The 22,964-nt window shown below is 42.7% G+C and overlaps 1 protein-coding gene across 6 annotated transcripts in view; it reads left to right on the top strand.

The window, feature by feature from the left end:
- Positions 1-3,997: 3,997 nt before the first annotated feature.
- depdc5 (DEP domain containing 5, GATOR1 subcomplex subunit) overlaps positions 3,998-22,964 on the top strand; it is a 31,922-nt gene continuing 12,955 nt past the window's right edge. For 2 of the 6 annotated variants that reach the window (XM_035776157.2, XM_035776154.2), the window contains exons 1-33: positions 4,000-4,133; positions 4,418-4,482; positions 4,590-4,677; positions 4,764-4,810; positions 4,968-5,053; positions 5,157-5,240; positions 5,354-5,403; positions 5,526-5,595; positions 5,723-5,801; positions 5,970-6,031; positions 6,376-6,445; positions 6,543-6,615; positions 6,780-6,883; positions 6,991-7,065; positions 7,178-7,312; positions 8,976-9,037; positions 10,464-10,537; positions 10,727-10,796; positions 10,890-10,926; positions 11,025-11,142; positions 11,237-11,469; positions 11,620-11,820; positions 14,869-15,004; positions 15,100-15,203; positions 15,397-15,456; positions 16,835-17,018; positions 17,483-17,643; positions 17,863-17,983; positions 18,083-18,250; positions 19,622-19,859; positions 20,035-20,168; positions 20,295-20,394; positions 20,770-20,832. In XM_035776157.2, the coding sequence (XP_035632050.1) occupies positions 4,428-4,482; positions 4,590-4,677; positions 4,764-4,810; positions 4,968-5,053; positions 5,157-5,240; positions 5,354-5,403; positions 5,526-5,595; positions 5,723-5,801; positions 5,970-6,031; positions 6,376-6,445; positions 6,543-6,615; positions 6,780-6,883; positions 6,991-7,065; positions 7,178-7,312; positions 8,976-9,037; positions 10,464-10,537; positions 10,727-10,796; positions 10,890-10,926; positions 11,025-11,142; positions 11,237-11,469; positions 11,620-11,820; positions 14,869-15,004; positions 15,100-15,203; positions 15,397-15,456; positions 16,835-17,018; positions 17,483-17,643; positions 17,863-17,983; positions 18,083-18,250; positions 19,622-19,859; positions 20,035-20,168; positions 20,295-20,394; positions 20,770-20,832 (3,342 nt within the window). In that variant the 5' untranslated portion in view covers positions 4,000-4,133; positions 4,418-4,427. The other 4 variants (XM_035776156.2, XM_035776158.2, XM_035776160.2 and 1 more) reach the window with 4 other exon arrangements.

Here is a 22,964-nt window from a genome sequence, read left to right as displayed (position 1 = left end):
TTGGACTAAAATAGATGCTGGAACTCATTTTGGATGCCGGTACTGTTTACATTTAGCTGCAGGAGCTCCATAATAATTTTCTGCTAATATTCTATAAGAGGAACAGGAGCTCCAGCAGGAGAACATTTGAGGTGCTGGTACTCTGCAAAAAATGAACTGCAAACAAGACATTACTGCAGTGGCATAACTTGTTAAGGGATACATATTCTGTACAATTTGAATAAACAAACACTGATACAGAGAAACAAGCATACCTTATGAACAAATTTGACCACACACAAAACAATTGCTTAAGACAGCATGGTCCCCAAAATGGTTCCTACCCTGTCACACTAGAAACTTTTTATTGTATGATTACTTGAGGTTAAATATCTTATTCATTAGTAGAATAGTAGGACATCACTATGTTAGAAAATATATATATATTTAACCTTTATTTAACTAGGCAAGTCAGTTAAGAACAAATTCTTCTTTACAATGACGGCCTACCCCGGCCAAACACTAACACTGGACGACACTGGGCCAATTGTGCACCGCCCTATGGGACTCCCAATCATGGCCAGTTGTGATACAGCCTGGAATCGAACCAGGGTCTGTAGTGACGCCTCTAGCACTGAGATGCAGTCCCTTAGACTGCTGCGCCACTCAGGAGCCCAAACTGCTGCTATTAGTCTAAGAAATCCCAAACAGAAGTGTATGCTGGAACCATATAATTAGGAATGAGGATCTTTATGGCTGGAACAATGATCGGGGTCGTTTTGCATGGCCTGGTGCCCCGGTAGGTGGGGTGTGGGTCATTTTAGACCACTCCATTGGTCCTTAAGGGACATTTCCACTGACCCAGGCCATGCCAATTGAACTCCACCAGTGAGGGGGTTAGAAAGCGGGGAGGGAGGAGCGCCCTTCTTAAATGGAACTGTAATCTGCGCCACTCGATCATGTTGTCAAAAAGCCATCATCCAGAAACATATAACATCTCTTTTCCATAAAATAAATGTGAGTTTACAAACTAGTTTTCATTGGAAAGGCAGATAACCGTTTTTATCAAAAGCCATCACTTTCGCATGTGAAAGCAGTAAACACTGAATCCTGCTCATTACTACACATGCTTAATTATGTCACATCACCGGCACCTGGCTCATGTTCGGGTGGCACCCCGGTTTCAAATCGAATGCCATTAACTTTCAGCCAGGGGAAAACATGCCTACATGGGTGCCCGGGTGAGATTAATCGAACCCCCACCCCGGGGGGATCTCGGGAGCACATGTAGGTAGATTTTGCACCGGATGAATGTTGATTGCATTCCATTTTGAACTGGGCTTGCCTCCCAGACCTAAGCCAGGTGCCCTGCTCAAAGCCCACGGCGAAGTCTGCTCAAAACAAAAGTGACGTAATTAAGCATGTGTAGTAATTACTAGGGTTCTGTGTTTTCCCAAGGGATTGCTTTTGATAAAAAAACACTTTATCTGCCTTCCCAATGAAAAATAGTCAGACAATTCTAACATTTATTTTATGGAAAAGAGATGTATCTTTCTGGACGATGAAATCATGATGCCTTGTTGACAAAATGGCCGACAGGCACATAATACTGTTCAATTTGAGAAGGGCGCTCCTCCCTCCCTGCTTTCGCCCGCTGACGTAATGGGCCATAGACCGGTGTCCCGCGGTTGGGCATAATCGTATCCGTCCAGTGTCGTAGGAAGCAACCATTGGAGGAAACACGTCCGCACAGGGCAGGGATGGGCAACTTTGATGTTGGTGGGGGCCACAAATGATCTGAAGTCATCACGAGGGGCCGTAGTTGCCCCCCAGATAGATCTAAAAAAATGTTGTGTAAATTCTACACTTTTGCCATGGGGTGTGGAGAAGATGTTGCTGTTTTAAAGCTATTTTGCTGCAGTTCCACACATTTTGCCATGGGGCGGAGAGAAGATTTAGCAACTTTATAACTAATTTCATGCACATTTTGAAGTTGTATGTTTAATTTAGTGCAATTATACTCATTTGCCATGGGGCAGAGAGGAAATATGCAGTTTTACAGCAAATTTCCTGCTATTCTACATATTATGCCATAGGGTGGAGAGAGTGAAACTGACTAACAAATCAATGGGGGCTCTAATTCGACCTTGATTACTACAATTTTAGATAGCTGGCTAATTTACCAATCTATAAATGTTTAGCTGCCATGGGCTAATTGAGTGACTATCAGTGACTGACAAGAGAAAAACTGTTGACGCACAAACAAATTTCAAAATTACATATTGTGTATTCTACTATTCTACCTCGTAACAGTAAATTGAGTACCCATCCATGGCCAATGGAGACTAGAGTCACAGAGGAAGTGAAAGCGATAACTGTCCAAAATCTGTCTTCTCCAGAAAGTGGCGTAATTGTGGCGTTTTTTTATGGTCTATGAGAGAGTGTCGAATTTGGTTAACAAAAAAATGAATGGCTTATTTGCTACTTGTGGCTTATTTGACCAAATAGAAGTTTCCTAATGATTAGGTTGTTACGAGCGTATTGATATAAGACGAAAAAACACGTTATATAGGAGTTGTGCCATCTCGTCATTGGTTATCACAGCCACAAAGTCATAACTCCCGCCTATTTCTATAGTTTCTCTTCTTAAAATATGATTTTAAACATAACCTTAACCACACTGGTAAACTTATGCCTGCCCCTAACCTTGAATTAAAATAAAAAATGTGATTTTGTGTTTCCATAAATATTTACGATATAGCCAAGCATAACTTTTGGCTGTGGTAATTAGTGGAAACAGTTTTGCACACGAGTATCTGTCCTCACATTGTCTAGAATGGTCTTGCCTCCTCCATACTGCCTTCCATTGTTGAAGAAACGTATTTCCATTGTTAGAGCGAACACTAGAGTATGTGGTTAATATAAATAATCTGTGCTAAAGTGCACGGGAATTAAAATTAAGCACACCAACAGTGTGCTAGTAAATTCATTATGGAGTGCCAGAGAGCGGGTGTTCGTAAATCCAGAGAGTTGTCAGATTGTATGTTGGTAAATCCAGAGCATTCAGAGCGCATACTGGACACTAGTCGAGGAGTAAGGTTGATCCGAGCGTTCTAACCTCACAATGGCAGTCAAGCAACCAAACTAACATCGGCTAGCTTGCTAGCTACTTCAAGACACAAATGAGAGAATAATTCACTCTGACCATTTTACTCTCCCGTGCAGAAGTGGTTTAGGCTGTTTCATGTTATCCAGAGAGTTGGTGACTATAACTGTGCTGCAACAATTTAATGACGTTTACCGACACCGGTCGTATTCAATCGGTGTTTTTAAAAAACATTTATTTTTTATTTTTTAATTTTTTTTTTATTAACAACAAATCAATACATAAAGCACACGAGGGAACACAAGCATACATAGATTACAAACAATGGACAATCGAGCTAGGGGGTACAATATCACATTACAATTACACAAGGACCTTAAGGGACATGCATATACTTACAATTCTAACAGCTTTTTTGTTAGTAGAGCATTTAACCGTCTTAAAATACAGTTCAATTTCTTTTTGTAGGATACGAAAATGTGGTTTTCTGTTTGTAAATTTACATTTGTGTATATGAAATTTGGCCAAAAGAATAATGAAATTAATTACATAAAAATGATTCCGCTTATTTCTATTGTATGTAAAGAATCCAAACAGTACATCTCTCCACAATAGTGTAAAATATTCATAAATGTGTTCAATTATAAACCTACTGATGTCTTGCCACAGTTTTCTTACATGCATACAATGCCAAAAAAGATGCACAACTGTTTTTATTCAATCGGTGTTGAGCGTTCGTAAATTCATCATTCTACACTCTGCCACACTAAAACGAGAGTGCTCTAAAGACGGACGAGATGGGCGGAGTGAATTTACGAACGCACTCCCAGTAGCCAGTGCCACTTGGTACGCTGTATTGCGAACACCCAATCAGCTAGCGTCAAGAATTGACAATAAACCAATCGTTGAATGACTTTGTAATCTGTGGGCGGTTATACTCCATGTTTTGCAGGAAGTTGAACCCTCGCTGTGCAGTAAAAACAACAATATACGACACGTCTAATTTCAATAACGTTTTACCTATTTTTCATATTAATGCGTTGTAAAGGCAAGTCTGAACTTCATCCAACTTTTGTGTGCATTGTCTCACGTTGTGTTTCCAGGTAGATGTGAGCTTTTAGCAAGTTACAAGTTAGCTGTAGCAGCTAACGTTAGCCACCATCACGAGACCGTCAAGTCAGTGGTGTCCCATGCGTGGAGCTCTGTATTACTAAAAGGGTGTTATTTGTGTCTACAAAACTTCTCGTTTCTTCGGATTGATAGAGTTGGGTGTAACCGAAAGGTTATATAACATGTGTTCTTGGTAACATGCATTCGGTGTGCCTTCTTTAGCTTGTTCATCATGAAGAATAAAACATACAAACTTGTGGTGCACAAGAAAGGCTTTGGAGGCAGTGGTGAGTGAATTCCTTTCAGTGACGATGTAAAACGGTTCACAGTGTTTTATCATGTGTTGGGTGAAATTAATGCTGTTTTTTCGTTGACAATAACACCTCATACACAGATGATGAGCTTGTGGTGAACCCCAAGGTGTTCCCTCAAGTTTCCCTTGGGGACATAATTGAGATTGCACACCCCACAGATGAATACAGGTGAGGATGCATGCCAAGAAGTTATCTTTTGCCTCGGTCTATATGTTGGTCCAAAGTTATGATAGATTCTCCTCATTTTCCAACAGCCCTCTCTTGCTGCAGGTGAAGAGTCTCAAAGAAGACCTCCAGAAAGGTAAAGCATGATGAATTTCCTCCAGATGTAGAGGAAGCCCCTATAGAACCTAGCTAGTGAACTGATCAATATCCCATTTGATTGTAAATGACATGCACAAGGAACGCTCATCAGTAAATCTGTAGCCTGAATACAATGCATTCATCCTCTCCTCCAGAGACAATCAGTGTGGACCAGACTGTGGCGCAAGCCTTCAAACTCCGGGCATACCAGGATGTCGTTGTAAACATTGTGGATCCAAAGGTGTTTTTTCTATGAATCATATTTCCAATAGTATTTGATTGAATTACAGTATTCAAGCTGATTTTTAAAGCGAGCTCATGCTGTATATGGATTTCTGTGTTAGGATGTAACTCTGGACCTCGTAGAGCTCACGTTCAAAGACCAATACATTGGAAGGGGAGACATGTGGCGACTGAAGAAGAGTCTGGTGAGAGGGAGTCTGTTTGAATACCTCTGTATATGCTGTTGGTGTTTTGTTAAGGTAGCCTACTTCTTGAATCTGTGCCTATTAGAACTTTATTAACATTCTATTTATCTTAGGTGAGTACCTGCGCTTATGTGACTCAGAAAGTGGAATTTGCAGGGATCAGGTATGCAATACCATTCTTAACATATTAATAATAATAAATATGTTATTTCATGTGTAAATATGTTTTATGTTATTATGTCCCTTACTGTCCCTTACGTTGTATCCTGTCTCTGTTACCCTCAGAGCCCAGGCCAGTGAGTTATGGGTGAAAGGAGAGAAGGTCACCTGTGGCTACATCAGTGAAGACACCAGGGTAAGCAATGTCACTTTCAAAAGTAACTGTCTATTAAGATATTGCAGGACACTGTATGTAGTTACTAAATATGTTCTCCAGTCTCCCTACGATAGAGTGCCTTTCATATTTGTGGTGTTTAATGCAGGTGGTGTTCAGGTCGACCTCTGCCATGGTGTACATCTTCATCCAGATGAGCTGTGAAATGTGGGACTTTGATATCTACGGTTAGTTTCTCTTCTATCCCAGGTTATCAGGTGTTGGTATTGTTGAGTGTGTGAGATTGAGGCTGTGTTTCTTCTGTCTTGAGTGGGTGGTTTACTGAGATTGGCATTGAGCAGTGAGCCCTGTAGTTTGTCAATGAGGAGGAAAATAAAGTTTTAATTTGTTTTCAGGGGATCTCTACTTTGAGAAAGCAGTCAGTGGTTTTTTGTCTGATCTTTTTGCCAAATGGAAGGTTTGTGACTTACGTTCTGTGTTACACTTGCAATGCTTAAACCATTAATTAAACTTAATCAACACATTTCTAGGCATTAAACCAGGAGTGGGCAACTCCAGTCCTCAAGGGCCTGATTGGTGTCACACTTGTTCTCCATCCCTAGCAAACACAGCTGATTAATAAAATTGCATTTTAAACTGAAGATCATGGTTAGGTGATTATTGGAGTTGGGTGTGTTAGTTGGGACTGGGGCAAAACTGTGACACCAATCAGGCCCCCGAGGACTGGAATTGCCCACCCCTGCATTAAACAATGCAGTTCTAAAGGTATTTATCCTAGTGAGATTTTGTTGACTTTTTCAGGAGAGGTATTGCAGCCATGAAGTGACAGTGGTGCTTTTCTCACGTACTTTCTACAACGCTAAAACCTTGGGTGAGCCCTTTTATTTCTGTTTTCATGAGACATCAGGAATATCACATGCTAGCTATTATTAGATTAAATGTTCTGGTTTTCTTCCCATCTTCTGTAGAGGAGTTTCCTGAGATATTGAGAGGTTCCATCAGACAGGACCACGAGGGCCGTTTCTATGAAGATTTCTATAGGTTTACTGTCTTCCAGCCTCATTGTCTATTTCAATTATATTTTCACAATGTCCGTTTTTGTATGTCTACTTATTTCTAGTTTTAGTTACCAGTTGGAATTTTTTTCCTCATCTGTCAACGGTCTGACTGACTCATGGTGTTTCTCTTGTGTTGTGTCTTTGTAGGGTAGTGGCTCAGACTGAGAGACGTGATGAGTGGACCTCTCTGCTGGTCACCATCAAGAAGCTCTTCATCCAGTATCCTGTCTTGGTGCGGCTAAAAGAAGCGGGTAATGAATCAGACACAACTTTGTACATTTAACGTCATGAGCAGGGCACTTGAACGTTAACATATTATGTATGTTTACTTGTGTACATGTGGTTATTTTTGTGATAGTTGGTTTCCCCTCCGGCCATAACTCTACTGCTGCTCAGGGGAATTACCTTGAGGCCATTAACCTGTCTTTCAACGGTGAGTGCGTCATCTACTCATTATTTTGTGTGATTCTCAGTGTTCATATTGAGCCACATATTATCTTGTCTCCTTATGCCTTTCAAAAAATACGGTCCTGTGCCTTTTACAGTCTTTGACAAGCACTACATCAACCGCAACTTTGACCGCACCGGTCAGATGTCTGTGGTCATCACCCCGGGGGTGGGCGTGTTTGAAGTGGACCGACTTCTCATGATCCTAACCAAGCAGCGCATGATTGACAATGGTAGGTAGTTATAACAACAGTAATAGGATGAACAGTCATATGCAGTGCCTTCGGGAAAGTATTCAGATCCCTTAACTTTTTCTACACTTCGCTACGTTACAGCCTTATTTTAATCCTCAGCAATCTACACACAATACCACATAATGACAAAGTGAAAACAGGTTTTGAAATGTTTTGCTAATTTATATGCCGAAAAAAAAAACACACAAACGTATTTACATAAGTATTCAGACCCTTTGCTATGCTACTCGAAATTGAGCTCAGGTGCATCCTGTTTCCATTGATCATCCTTGAGATGTTTCTACAACTTGATTGGAGTCCATCTGTGGTAAATTTAATTGATTGGACATGATTTGGGAAGGCACACACCTGTCTATATAAGGTCCCACAATTGACAGTGCATGTCAGAGCAAAAACTAAGCTCCGAGACAGGATTGTGTCTAGGCTCAGGTACCAAAGCATTTCTGCAGCATTGAAGGTTCCCAAGAACACAGTGGCCTCCATCATTCTTAAACCACTAAGATTCTTCCTATAGCTGGCCGGCTGGCTAAACTGTGCAATCAGAGGAGAAGGGCCTTGGTCAGGGAGGTGACAATGAACCCGATGGTCACTCTGACAGAGCTCCAGAGTTCTTCTGTGGCGATGGGAGAACCATCCCGAAGGACAACCATCTCTGAAACCCTCCACCAATCAGGCCTTTATGGTAGAGTGGCCAGACGGAAGCCACTCCTCAGTAAAAGGCACATGACAGCCCGCTTGGAATTTGCCAAAAGGCACCTAAAGGACTCTCGGACCATAAGAAACAAGATTCTCCGGTCTGATGAAACCAAGATTCAACTCTTTGGCCTGAATGCCAAGCGTCACGTCTGGAGGAAACCTGACACCATCCCCACGGTGAAGCATAGTGGTGGCAGTATCAGGCTGTGGGGGTGTTTTTCAGAGGCAGGGACTTAGAGACTAGTCAGGATCGAGGCAAAGATGAAAGGAGCAAATTACAGAGATCCTTGTTGAAAACCTGCTCCAGAGTGCTCAGGACCTTAGAATGGGCTGAAGGTTCACCTTCCAACAGGACAATGACCCTAAGCACACAGCCAAGACAATGCAGGAGTGGCTTTAGGACAAGTTTCTGAATGTCCTTGAGTGGCCCAGCCAGTGGCCGGACTTGAACCTGATCAAACATCTCTGGAGAGACCCGAAAATAGCTGTGCAGCGATGCTCCCCAACCAACCTGACAGAGCTTGAGAGGGTCTGCAGCGAAGAATGGGAGAAACTCCCCAAATAAAGGTGTGCCTGGCTTGTAGCGTCATACCCAAGAAGATTCGTTGCTGTAATTGATGCCAAAGGTGCTTCCACAAAGTACTGAGTAAAGGGTCTGACTACTTATGTAAATGTGATATTTCAGTTTTTTAAATTTTTTAAAATAAATTTGTGAATGTATAAAAACCTGCTTTTGCTTTGTCATTATGGGATATTGGATGTATATTAATAAAAGAAAAAACATGTAATCAATTTTAGAACAAGGCTGTAACCTAACTAAATGTGGAATGAGTCAAGGGGTCTGAATACTTTCCGAAAGCACTTTACATTGTTGATGCTCATAAATTATTTGCTATTAGGTGATAGGACTAAAGTGATTTTTCTGACATTTGTTTTCCTTTGCCAGGTATCGGTGTAGACTTGGTGTGTATGGGAGAGCAGCCACTTCATGCAGTGCCTCTATTTAAGGTGAGATGGACTGAACCCAAATATAAGCTCAGAGGTTAAAGTTCTCCATCACTCCAACGGATTTCTGTAATATGGATGACGCATGAGGGTTTTAGTAAACAATTGTATTTTCTATTATTATTATTATTATTATTATTTATTTTTAAAGCTCCAGCCACACTTGAACATCTAAAACTAGAAAGTTTGGAGAAATTATAATGGCCCTATATGTTTTCAAATAATTGCCATTTTTCTGGCCCGCAAATCAATTCTGACAAAGAAATCTGTTGTAAAAAAATCTGTGCGACCCTCCCAATGTTGCCCTCGAGCCAAAAAGTTTGCCTGAGTTGGACTTACGTTTCAGTCATGGATACATTTTTTTCTTGAAACCCTGGAAATGCCTCAATCCTCATTATGACCAAATGATTTGGACTCGAGTCGATGTGCAGCAGACCTGTTTTAACGGCTTTGTGGAAGGGGAACAAAAAGTTACTTTGGCGGTGACCTCATCTATTTGAAAACAGATCCTCAAAAATGACTACTTTTTAAAACGATTTAAATACAGATCTCAGAAAGTGACTACTTTTAAAAAAAAATAAGCAGAAGGCAGTTTTGGGATATTGAGTTTCCTTTCAAAACATAATAGCCATATTTTGTTACTTTTAGCATTCTCATTAACATTTAACTGTCCTTGTGCCTGTTTTAATAAAAATCTCATTACGTTTTGAGCAACATTTTATTAGCATACATAATACTTTGGTCAATGCATTTGAATTGCATTGCAAGGAGCTGAGTTTTGTAACTACTGTACACAAGGCATAGTTACTGTTCCTTATTCCAATTATGTAATAACTCCATTATTATAAAGCAGTTTCCAAAGTCCTATATAACAACTTCGATTTTTTTAATAATCACTAAGTTACTACACATGTATAAGAACTTGATGTCAAGTGTTACTGTATTACCTTACTAATTTACTTTTGTCAATCATTTTGAAGCTGCTAAAATGGTCTACTCTAATGTTGAGGTGATTCCATGTCCTCCATGTATTTAATTCTAGCCTATAGGCTATATTAATATCTATGAGCCATCCGAACCATGTGTTTTATTATATTCAGACTAATTCAACTAACTGTTGTAGTTTTCAAATAACTTTCATATTTTCAAATAGCTTAAAATATTATTTGGTTTTCTGAGACCTGTATTTGAATATCAAAGAAAATAGCTGCCTTTTAGTTGAAACTGTATATAAATTATATTTGACTTTGAGTATTTGAAGAGTTGGTATTTTCAAATAAACTATAAAATATAACTATTTTCTTCCCGGGTTTGATGTGCAGATACAGAATGTCTGTTATTGCTACCGTTTTCTGAGGTATGATTTTCTACTATATGTCACCGTCTTTGTATTGGATTATTACTGTATTTTCCCTGTGATGTTGACAAGCTGCACAACAGGACAGTGCCTGGAGACTCACGACTGGGTGATGACTACAACCTGCCCCACTGGATCAACCACAGGTAAGACCAGACAGACACAGCTTCTGGATAGAGATGGAGGAGGACAGAGGAAGGGTAATATGGATAAGCGAGGTTAATATATTTCAGGATGGGAGACTGTTGAATATTCCTGGTGAAGAAATGAATGGGTTTTAGAGGAAGGAAGGGATGTTTTTCTAATGTTATCTCTTTCTGTTACCATGACCACAGCTTTTACACATCCAAAAGCCAGAACTCCTGCAGCTGCTTCACTCCTCGCATCAAGCTGGCAGGACGCAAGGTACATATATAGACCTAATCCAGATGCAGACAATATTTTGAATTTGGCTTACAGCTCACCTGTCATTTATTTTCTCCATTTGTTTACTTTTAGCTCCATGCAGAAAAATTCAAGAACAACAAAGAGCACAGTAAGAGAGGATGTGTTTATTGATTAAACCCCCCTACGATGAACTATCATTCTCTTTTCTTCTCTAACAAACTGTGCCTCTTCTTCATTGCCTCTCAGCTCTTGGGGCTCCGAAGGACGAGAACAGCCTTCCCATCCAGGTGGACTACGATGCCCATGATGCACAGGTGTTCAGACTCCCCGGGCCGTCCCGAGCCCAGAGGAGCACCAACTTCAGGTGCCGCTCAAACACAGCCACACATTTATTGCACACTTCCAATAAATAGAGTTAAGAGTAAGGATAGGAGTAACTCAGTGTGACGGTCTTCTAGGGTGGTCCGAGAGAGGGAAGTGAGTGGAAGGAGAAGCTGGGGGTCTGCGGATGTGAGTGGGGTTCTAGGGGGCGGTGTGTCCCCCCCTGTCCGCTCTTGTGGGCCTGACGAGCAGCGGAGCCTGGCCTCTGATGACAGCCTGGGCAGGGTGTCCAACATCCTGCTGATCCCCCGTCTGCCCCCAGCCCAGTACGGAGAGGTCAGCAGCTCCCTGGGCTACACCAGCACCAGAGGTACCAGGAATAAACCCCTTGTATGAGTGATTAGTGTGATGTTTAATCGTGAGGGTGTGGTATCGATTCATGTGCTGAGTAGCCATAAGTGTTTATTTCAACTGTGCTAATGTCTCTGTCTGTCTCTCTGTGTCTGTCTCTCTCTCTCAGAGTTGTTGGAGAAGATGATGGAATCTCAGCGGGACTCCAGTGCTCCAGGGAGGTTCACGGTGGGGAGTGCTGAGTCCACCCTCCATGTGCGCCCAGGGGGCTACACCCCTCAGAGGGCCCTCATTAACCCCTTTGCCCCCTCACGCATGCCCATGAAGCTCACCTCCAACCGCAGGCGCTGGATGCACACCTTCCCTGTGGGTGAGGACACAAACACACACACACACACCATCATCCACTTAGAATTAAACACAGACTGAAACCTGCTCGTTGAAACTTTTTCTGTGTCTCAGAATCCGCATCAGCCAATTAAAATCTTTCACGTAGTTCTCGTGATAGAACGCTGAATGTTAGCTTTTCCCTTAAAATAACATGGCACACTTAGCTCTGTTCTGACAACACCAGCTGGGCATGATTGTTTTCTGTAATTCTGCCTCGACCAATTACAAATGTTGACGTACATTTACATTTACATTTAAGTCATTTAGCAGACGCTCTTATCCAGAGCGACTTACAAATTGGTGCATTCACCTTATGACATCCAGTGGAGTAGTTGGACGTGATATAATTTTTGTCATAAGAGTGTCCTTAACAGAGGTCAAACGGCAACATCTGCTAATCAAACACGCAAAATGTCAACTGGATGATTAGCTCACAGTGTAGCGAGCCTGTCTCCTGGTCATTTTAGCTGTTTGCGGCAAGTTCGAATCCCGGGTGAGAGACGGTATGTTTTTCCTTTGAAATGTAGAATTACATTTATTGTGTGTTGCGAAGGGAAGTGCATCCAACACATTGAAAATGAAGATTAAGAATACATTTAATAAGGAGCTGTATCTTTCTTCAGTCTTGTAGACAAGCTCTGCTAATAATCAAGTGCATTATTTGAATCGAGCATCGAGGACCAGCAGTGAAATGTTTTGTCCTTTAACAAAAAAGCTTGGATGTGAGGGAGCCTCGAACCCACGGTTACTGTACCCTGCAAATTCACTGTTTAGCGGCGTATGCCACCTGGCAGCGATTGTAGTGGAGGTACATGACAGCTATTTGACAAGACCATGAGGCTCTTTGATGGACGATAAACTCAAATGTGGTATAGACCACCTTGATTTTTTCCCCCCGTAAAAGCATATAAATGTTTGTAAAACGGATAAGGAAAAACGTGGGGTTTTGTCATTTAAAAATGTAAAATTTAATTCTAACGTTAGTATCTACAGTGGGGCAAAAATGTATTTAGTCAGCCACCAATTGTGCAACTTCTCCCACTTAAAAAGATGAGGCCTGTAATTTTCATCATAGGTACACTTCAACTATGACAGCCAAAATGAGGAAAAAATTCCAGAAAATCACATTGTAGGATTTTTAATGAATTTATTTGCAAATTATGGTGGAAAATAAACTTTTGTTATTGACCAAATACTTATCTCAATACTTTGTTATATACCATTTGTTGGCAATGACAGAGGTCAAACGTTTTCTGTAAGTCTTCACGGTTTTCACACACTGTTGCTGGTATTTTGGCCCATTCCTCCATGCAGATCTCCTCTAGAGCAGTGATGTTTTGGGGCTGTTGCTGGGCAACACAGACTTTCAACTCCCTCCAAAGATTTTATATGTGGTTGAGATCTGGAGACTGGCTAGGCCACTCCAGGACCTTGAAATGCTTCTTACGAAGCCACTCCTTCGTTGCCCGGGTGGTGTGTTTGGGATCATTGTCATGCTGAAAGACCCAGCCACGTTTCATCTTCAATGCCCTTGCTGATCGAAGGAGGTTTTCACTCCAATTCTCACGATACATGGCCCCATTCATTCTTTCCTTTACACGGATCAGTGGTCCTGTTCCCTTTGCAGAAAAACAGCCCCAAAGCATGATGTCTCCACCCCCATGCTTCACAGTAGGTATGGTGTTCTTTGGATGCAACTCAGCATTCTTTGTCCTCCAAACACGACGAGTTGAGTTTATTTTGGTTTCATCTGACCATATGACATTCTCCCAATCTTCTTCTGGATCATCCAAATGCTCTCTAGCAAACTTTAGACGGGCCTGGACATGTACTGGCTTAAGCAGGGGGACACGTCTGGCACTGCAGGATTTGAGTCCCTGGCGGCGTAGTGTGTTACTGATGGTAGGCTTTGTTACTTTGGTCCCAGCTCTCTGCAGGTCATTCACTAGGTCCCCCCATGTGGTTCTGGGATTTTTGCTCACCGTTCTTGTGATCATTTTGACCCCACGGGGTGAGATCTTGCATGGAGCCCCAGATCGAGGGAGATTATCAGTGGTCTTGTATGTCTTTAATTTCCTAATAATTGCTCCCACAGTTGATTTCTTCAAACCAAGCTGCTTACCTATTGCAGATTCAGTCTTCCCAGCCTGGTGCAGGTCTACAATTTTGTTTCTGGTGTCCTTTGACATCTCTTTGGTCTTGGCCATAGTGGAGTTTGGAGTGTGACTGTTTGAGGTTGTGGACAGGTGTCTTTTTTATACTGATAACAAGTTCAAACAGGTGACATTAATACAGGTAATGAGTGGAGGACAGAGGAGCCTCTTAAAGAAGAAGTTACAGGTCTGTGAGAGCCAGAAATCTTGCTTGTTTGTAGGTGGCCAAATACTTATTTTCCACCATAATTTGCAAATAAATTCATTAAAAATCCTTCAATGTGATTTTCTGGATTTATTTTTTCATTTTGTCTATCATAGTTGAAGTGTACCTATGATGAAAATTACAGGCCTCTCTCATATTTTCAAGTGGGAGAACTTGCACAATTGATGGCTGACTAAATACTTTTTTTGCCCCACTGTAAGTCAAGGATGTATCATGAAATATTGACACACTACACTTATGACCGACCAAGTGAAACAAAAGTCACATTTGGAGGTTTCAAGTATCTCTGGTGGCCAAGTTAACCAATTTTAAGAAATGCCGTTGGGTTGGTGGATATATAGTCTAAGATCTTTGATAGGCTGATGTGGAATTTGTTACAGGAAATAATCACTGCCACCTGGTTAGGTTAGCATAGGGCTAAATGTGCCAGGTTATGTAATGGGAACAGCTAACATGTAGCATTTTAGCACGTCCAACTACATTGACGATTCTAATTGGCTGATGCTCATTTTGAGACAAAAATACAAAATAGAAGTATCAGTGTACCACAAGCACAGGGCAGTCATGATGCTACAGGTACAATGCGTACGTTCCAGTACAGGACATCTTTCACGAGGAACGTAATTAATGTGTCATGGATGTGTTCCAGGTCCGTCAGGAGAGGCCATCCAGATCCACCACCAGACCAGACAGAACATGGCTGAATTGCAGGGCAGCGAGCAGAGAGACCCCGCCCACACCTCCGCCGAGCTCCTGGAACTGGCCTATCACGAGGCCACTGGCAGGTTAGACACGCCCCAGGGGGAAGGTCATGCCTCTTTCTTTAAATGTAATTATAGTTGTCTATTGATTATCCCCCCCCTGTGGACTGTGTGTTCAGACGGACAGCCTCAGAGAGACGACAGGCAGGAGAAAATGGGCTGTACTCCAGCGGAGGGATGGAGGAGTATACTCATGGCAGCCCAGCCAGCAGCAACAGCACTGGTACACACACACACACACACACACACACACACACACACACACACACACACACACACACACACACACTAGTGCATCTGACTCACTATATAAGCATTGTATACATCACACACAAACCCTGCCAACTATCTTTTCTCTTAATGTTGTATGGTTGATGGTCACGCTGTTGGTTTTAATGCTGACAATGTTTGTGCAGGAACACCGGTAAACCGTGGCTCCTCCTTGGAGGACTTTTCCTCTGGCAGTCCGGATCCAAGTGAGTCTGTGCTGCCCTAAGAAAGAAAACACACTCACTACACAGACACACTTGACACAGTCACACACGTCATGTACACAATATCCTATCAGTTTGGTTGTGAATATTGCCTGACAGCCGAACTGATAATTGGAATAAGCCCTCACATGATGAAATGAGAGCTTATTCAGCTGAACCCCTGATTGGCTGAATCCTCCGTTTGGTGTCTGTCTGTGAGGGAAAGACTAGGGTTCATAAAGGGTCACACGTTTTTGGGTCATGCATTTACCCCCCCTCTCTCTAACGTCCTTCTCTCTACCTCTGAGTATCTCTCACTTCCGTTCTTTATCTTCCAGCTTCTCTAGCTCTTTCTCCATTTTCTCCCTCAGGCTTTTACACCTCTCTCCTCAATGTATCTCCTATCTTTTACTCTATCATACATAATAATATTAGAGTCTCTGCTCTCAAGTGTATGTGCTTAATTAGCCTCTTCCAGGTATTTGTGTGTGTGTGTGACTCCTGACTGTCTGCATGGGTGGCCGGTGGCCTAGCGGTTAAGAGCGTTGGACCAGTAACCGAAAGGTTCGAGTCCCCGAGCTGACTAGGTGACAAATAAGTCTGTGCCCTTGAGCAAGGCACTTAACCCTAATCGCTCTGGATAAGAGCGTCTGCTAAATGACTAAAATGTAAACGCATGAGTTTCTGTCCATTTTTCTGTGGCATGTGTAGTGTGTTTGTTTTGCATGTACTGTGTGTGTATATATAACACGTGTGTGTGTGTGTGTGTGTGTGTGTGTGTGTGAGCCATATATGCGTGCATGTTGTAATCACACTGCTGATGAGATCACTGCTTATCACATGCTTATCACATCATCACAGATTGCCAGGTCGATTGTCACAGAGCCTCAATCTCCTGCATGTGTTGATCAGAGCTCCACTTCTGTCAGTGACACTGGAATCATCATCATCAGGTGTAATGAAGGCAATGAGAATAACCCTCTGCTCTTTTTTTCCTTCCCCCTCTTTTCTCTCTCTCTCTTTCTCTACTTTTTATTTTTGTTTGTTTCTGTCTGTCATTGGCTGTGTTTTTCCCGCGCCACTCTTTTTATCATTCCAACCTGTATCTTTGTTCCACACTTTCCCCTCCTACTTTATCAACCACCTCTGCACACCTTCCTTTCATTCCAAATGTATTTCTCTCTTTTGCTTGTCCTTTTCCTATTTCCTTACCTCCTCCTCATCCACAAAATGCATCCTGTTGGGTGGTATGTGTGTTTTCCACGGGGCACTTGTTTGTGTATGTATGTATGTATGTATGTATGTATGTATGTATGTATGTATGTATGTATGGTATTTTTGTCTGGTTGGCTCCGTGTGTGTGGCGGGGGTTCCCCTGAAGCCCTGCTGCTGTCTGCCCCCCCGACAGTGCCTAGCTTCTGTTGCACGGTGGGGGTAGACTGGAAGTCTCTGACCACACCCGCCTGTTTGCCTCTCACCACTGACTACTTCCCTGAATGGCAGACCCTGCAGAACGACTACACTGAGGGCTGCTACGACCTGCTGCCACACACTGACCTGGAGAGGTACAGGAAACATGTTTGTTTTACTATCCTTGTGGGAGCCAAACAATTGATTTCCATTCAAAATCCTATTTTCCCTAACCCCAAACCTATCCCCTAACTGTAAGCCTAATTGGAACCCTAATCCTAAAATAGCCTTTTCCTTGTGGGGACTAGTGAAATGTCCCCACTTGTTCAAATTTTATACTGGTCAAAACAAGGATAGTAAAACCAAAAATACACACAGACACGCTGTAGAACGACTACACTGAGGGCTGGTACAACATGCTGCCATACACTAACCTGGAGGGGTAGAAAATCTAACACGGGGAGTACACACACACACCTCACGTAGTATACAAAATGACTACTGCAACACTGACTGACTGCATGGTCTACTGAGAAATATATAGCATCTAATTGATCAACAGGTACATGCAGCTGTTTCAGATGCTCCACCCCTCTCACCCTGTCTCTCTCTGTCTCAGGCGGGATGATGAGGCCCCGGTGATGAGTGCCCCTCAGGTGTTTGAGGAGTTTATCTGTCAGCGGCTGATGCAGGGCTACCAGATCATTGTCCAACCTAACAAAAGGAAACCCCAGCCTGCCGTGGCCCCGCCCCTCAGCAGTAGCCCACTCTACACCAGAGGTGTTCTATACTGTCTCTGTCCTGGCGTGTGGCTCAGCTCTGACACAGTTACCTAATAACACCACAGTCACAGTTAGCTACTGACTGACACTGTTAACTTAGAGAGGCTAATGAGTCTGTTATACGACATATTGACTTGCATAATTTAATAATTTGGTAAATTACAGTAAGGACCAAGTGCAGTCATGTACCCTCTGTCTCTCTCTTCCTCCTTCTCAGGGCTGGTCTCTCGGCGCAGGCCAGAAGAGGAGGAGAGTCTGTACTGGCTCAGTATGGGCCGTACCTTCCATAAAGTCTGCCTGAAGGATAAAATCATCACTGTTACCCGCTACCTTCCGAAGTAAGTCTCCAGCATTACATTAGATCCATACTCCCAGATAATCATCAGACTGTACTGTTTGCATGTCACTCACCTGTAGAGTGTGTGTGTGTGTGTCAGGTACCCGTATGAGTCGGCCCAGATCCAGTACACCTACAGTCTGTGTCCCCCTCACTCTGACGCCCACTTCCTGTCCTGCTGGGTGGAGTTTGGTCACGAGAGACTGGAGGAGTACAAGTGGAACTACCTGGACCAGTACATCTGCTCTGCTGGCTCTGAGGACTTCAGGTACCTATGCTCAGCAAACACACAGTTACATACGGAGCCATGTTCAGCCCCAGGGAAGGCTTTAACACATTAATTTGGACCCCTTTCTGTTGTAAAAGAGTTTGCCATAGCCAGCACTGAGTGTACAGAGTCAACTATACTGAACAGAAATATAAATGCAACACAAGGTAATCAGTCAATTGAAATAAATGTATTAGGCCCTTCTGTAGCTCAGTTGGTAGAGCATGGCGCTTGTAACGTCAGGGTAGTGGGTTCGATTCCCGGGACCACCCATACGTAGAATGTATGCACACATGACTGTAAGTCGCTTTGGATAAAAGCGTCTGCTAAATGGCATACATTATTATTATATATTATAATCTATAGATTTCACATGACTGGGCAGGGGTGCAGCCATGTTTGGGACTGGCAGGGCATAGGTCCACCCACTTGGGAGCCAGGCTCACCCACTGGGGAGAATTACGTTTGTCCCCACAAAAGGGCTTTATTACAGACATAAATACTCCTCAGTTTTATCAGCTGTCCGGGTGGCTGGTCTCAGATGATCCCACAGGTTAGGAAACTGGATGTGAAGGTCCTGGGGTGGTGTGGTTACACGTGGTCTGGGGTTGTGAGGCTGGTTGGACATACTGCCAAATTCTCAAACGACGTTGGAAGCAGCTTATGGTAGAGAAATTAACATGAAATTATCTGACAACAGCTCTAGTGGACATTCCTGCAGTCAGCATGCCAATTGCACGCTCCCTAAAAACTTAAGTAATCTGTGGAATCGTGTTTGACAAAACTGCACATTTTAGAGTGGTGTTTTAATGTCCCCAGCACAATGTGCACCTGTGTAATGATCATGCTGTTTAATCATCTTCTTGATATGCTTGGCATAGGACAAATGCTCATTAACAGGAATGTAAACTAATTTGTGCACAACATTTGAAAGTTAAGATTTCAGTGTGTGTCGAACATTTCTGTGATTTTTTTATTTCACCTCGTGAAACATGTAACCAACACGAGTGGCGCAGCAGTCAAAGGGACTGCATCTTAATCCTTGAGGTGTCACTACAGACACCCTGGTTCGATTCCAGGCTGTATCACATCCGACCGTGATTGGGAGTCCCATAGGGCGGCGCACAATTGGCCCAGTGCTGTCCGGGTTTGCCCGGGGTAGGCCGTCATTGTAAATAAGAATTTGTACTTAACTGGCTTGCCTAGTTAAATAAAGGTTAAATGTAAAAAATGTAAAAATTGTATGTGTTGCATTTATATTTTTGTTCAGTATGTATGTATGTATGTATGTATGTATGTATGTATGTATGTATGTATGTATGTATGTCACACTTCCAAATAACTCTTATTTCTACTGGCCGTGTGCCATAGTCTGATAGACTCTCTGAAGTTCTGGCGGACCCGCTTCCTGCTGCTGCCGGCCGGGGGGGCTAGACGTGTGGCGGACGGGGAGGGACACTGGGACGTTTACGGGGAGGGAGTGGGCACGGTGGCGGGCAGAGAGGGCATGACGGGCACCGGGGACTGGGCCCTGCTGGATGGCTTCATCCGCTTCCTGGAGGGACTCAACCGCATCCGCAGACGCCACCGCTCTGACAGGATCATCAGGGTAACACCCTAAAACACTGTCTTACTCATTTCAGAAGACTAAAAAAACTGCAGTCTTGCAAACCCAGCTAAGAGAGAAACTGACTGCCAGGAACAATGATCTTATGCCAATGTTGTTGTCTTGAGCTGTTTTAAGCTTCCTGTTGTACTGTCTTCCCCTCTCATTCTGTCTGTAGAAAGGACCGGCGATGAAGGGTTTGCAGGTGACTGGTCCTCTCTCTGCCTACCCTCCGGAGCCTGTAGCGCCCCCTCTGGGCAAGAAAGGCACCTCCGCTTTATCAGCTCTCCTGGAGTTGGAGCAGAACCAAAAGTGAGTGTAGTTGTCCAGTCTGTGTCCTTTCAATGGAACCTTGTGTGTTTCCAAATTATTAGAAGCACAGGGTATCTGACATTGATGCTACCGTTCTTACAATGAGGATGCATTTCCTGTCTGCAGGACTCTAGAGGAGCAGCAACAACAGGGGAAACCCTCAGCTGCCACCAGTGAGTCTTCCACTGTCACCATGACCACTACATATGTGGACAGCCCTCGCAAGGTGGGTGTCTTTGTGTGGTTTTGGGAAGGAACACAATGATCAAGGGCTTTCTGTCTTGGGTGAAAGGGATCTCAATTTCTGGCCTGGGTAAAAGGGATCTCAATTTCTGGCCTGGGTTAAAGGGAGCTCAATTTCTGGCCTGGGTTAAAGGGAGCTCAATTGGGGCGTTTTGGTTGAGGGCATTCTTTGTTGTTGGTGTGTATGGAATGTTGGTTTGCCGTTTTATAGGGGTTTATCTTTTCTTCCTTATTGTGGGGTTTCGCTTTGCTTTTGTTTCCTTCTCTCCTTCCCCAACTTTCTCTCCTTGCCTTCTTTTCCTGTTGATGGACATTGGGTTTTTCGTCCTGTGGTGTATCCCTCTTCCTATGCTAACAGGATGCTGCCTTCATTTTGGATTTTATACGTAGCCCTCGTTCCTCCTACATCTATCACACACAGGTCAGTAACTAGGGGCACTGGATGCTGCTGCATCTGTTAGAGTAGAGGTGTGTGTGTTGTCCTGTTTCAAGTTTTAATGTCACATGCACAAGTACAGTGAAATGCCTTTCTTGCAAACTCAAAACCCAACTTTGCACTAATCATTAATAATGTAAAACTTGAAAAAAAGCGAGAAATAAGAATAAGCAATATGAAATACACAAAGTAGTAAGCCTACTATATACAGTACCAGTCACAAGTTTGGACACAGCTACTCGTTCATGGGTTTTTCTTTCCTTTTACTATTTTCTACATTGTAGAATAATAGTGGTCATCAAAACTATGAAATAACACATATGGAATCATGTAGTAACCAAAAATGTGTTAAACAAATCTAAATCTATTTTCTTCAAAGTAGCTACCCTTTGCATTGATGACAACTTTGCAATGGTCGTTCTTGGCATTCCCTCAATTAGCTTCACCTGGAATGCTTTTCCAACATCTTTAAGGAGTTCCCACATATGCTGAGCACTTGTTGGCAGCTTTTCCTTCACTCCGTGGTCCAAGTCATCCCAAACCATCTCAATTGGGTTGAGGTCGGGTGATTTGTGAAGGCCAGGTCATCTGATGCAGCACTTCATCACTCTCCTTCTTGGTGAAATAGCCCTTACACAGCCTGGAGGTGTGTTGGGTCATTGTCCTGTTGAAAAACAAATGATAGTCCCACTAAGCGCAAACCAGATAGGATGGTGTATCGCTAAAGAATGCTGTGGTAGCCATTCTTGTTAAGTGTGCCTTGAATTCTAAATTAATCACATACGGTGTCACCAACAAAGCACCCCCACACCATACCTCCTCCTCCATGCTTCACGATGGGAACCACGCATGTGGAGATCATCCGCTCACCCTACTCTGCGTCTCACAAAGACATGGCGGTTGGAACCAAAAATCTCAAATTTGGACTCATCAGACCAAAGGACAGATTTCCACCAGTCTAATGTCCATTGCTCGTGTTTCTTGGCCCAAGATAGTCTTTTTTAAATGATTGGTATCCTTTAGTAGTGTTTTTTTTTTTTCCCCCAGAAGTTCGATCATGAAGGCCTGATTCACGTCTCCTCTGAGCAGTTGATGTTGCGATGTGTCTGTTTCTTGAACTCTGAAGCATTTATTTGGGCTGCAGTCTGAGGTGCAGTCATTCTAATGAATTCATCCTCTGCAGCAGTGGTAACTCTGGGTTTTCCTTTCCTGTGGCAGTCCTCATGAGAGCCAGTTTCATCATGGCGCTTGATGGTTTTAGCGACTGCACTTGAAGAAAGTTAATAGTTAATTTTGCGGATTGACTGACCTTCATGTCTTGATGTAATGATGGACTGTCGTTTCTATATGCTTATTTGAGGTGTTCTTGCCATAATATGGACATAGGCATATTTGGTAAAAGACCATCTTCTGTATACCTTGTCACAACACAACTAATTGGCTCAAACGCATTAAGGAAAGAAATTCCACAAATTAACTTTTAACAAGGCACACCTGTTATTTGAAATGCATTCCAAGTGACTACCACATGAAGCTGGTTGAGAGAATGGCAAAAGTGTGCAAAGCTGGAATCAAGGCAAAGGTTGGCTACTTTGAATAATCTCAAATGTAAAATATATATAGATTTGTTTAACCCTTTTTTGGATACTACATGATTCCATATGTGTTATTTCTTAGTTTGGATGCCTTCACTATTAAACTACAATGTAGAAAATATTTTTTTTAAATATGAAAAACCCTGGAATAAGTAGGTGTGTCCAAACTTTTGACTGATACTGTACATTAAATATTAAAACGTCCAATGCCATATTTACAGTGCATTCGGAAAGTATTCAGACCCCTTGACTTTTTATACATTTTAAGTTACGGCCTCATTCTGAAATGGATTAAATAGTTTATTTTCCCCATCAATTAACACACAGTAGCCCATAATGACAAAGCAAAAACTTTTTTTTCCTATGTTTGCAAATGGGGAAAAAAAAGACATTTACTTTAGTATTCAGACCCTTTACTCAGTACTTTGTTGAAGCAACTTTGGCAGCGATTACTGCCTTGAGTCTTCATGGGTATGGAGCTACAAGCTTGGCACACCTGTTTTTGGGGAGTTTCTCCCATTC

The sequence above is a fragment of the Oncorhynchus keta genome, chromosome 9, assembly GCF_023373465.1.
Source record: "Oncorhynchus keta strain PuntledgeMale-10-30-2019 chromosome 9, Oket_V2, whole genome shotgun sequence".
In the NCBI taxonomy this organism is placed as follows: domain Eukaryota; kingdom Metazoa; phylum Chordata; class Actinopteri; order Salmoniformes; family Salmonidae; genus Oncorhynchus; species Oncorhynchus keta.
Note: the sequence above shows the minus strand (reverse complement) of the source record. Positions and strands in the feature narration are given on the sequence as shown.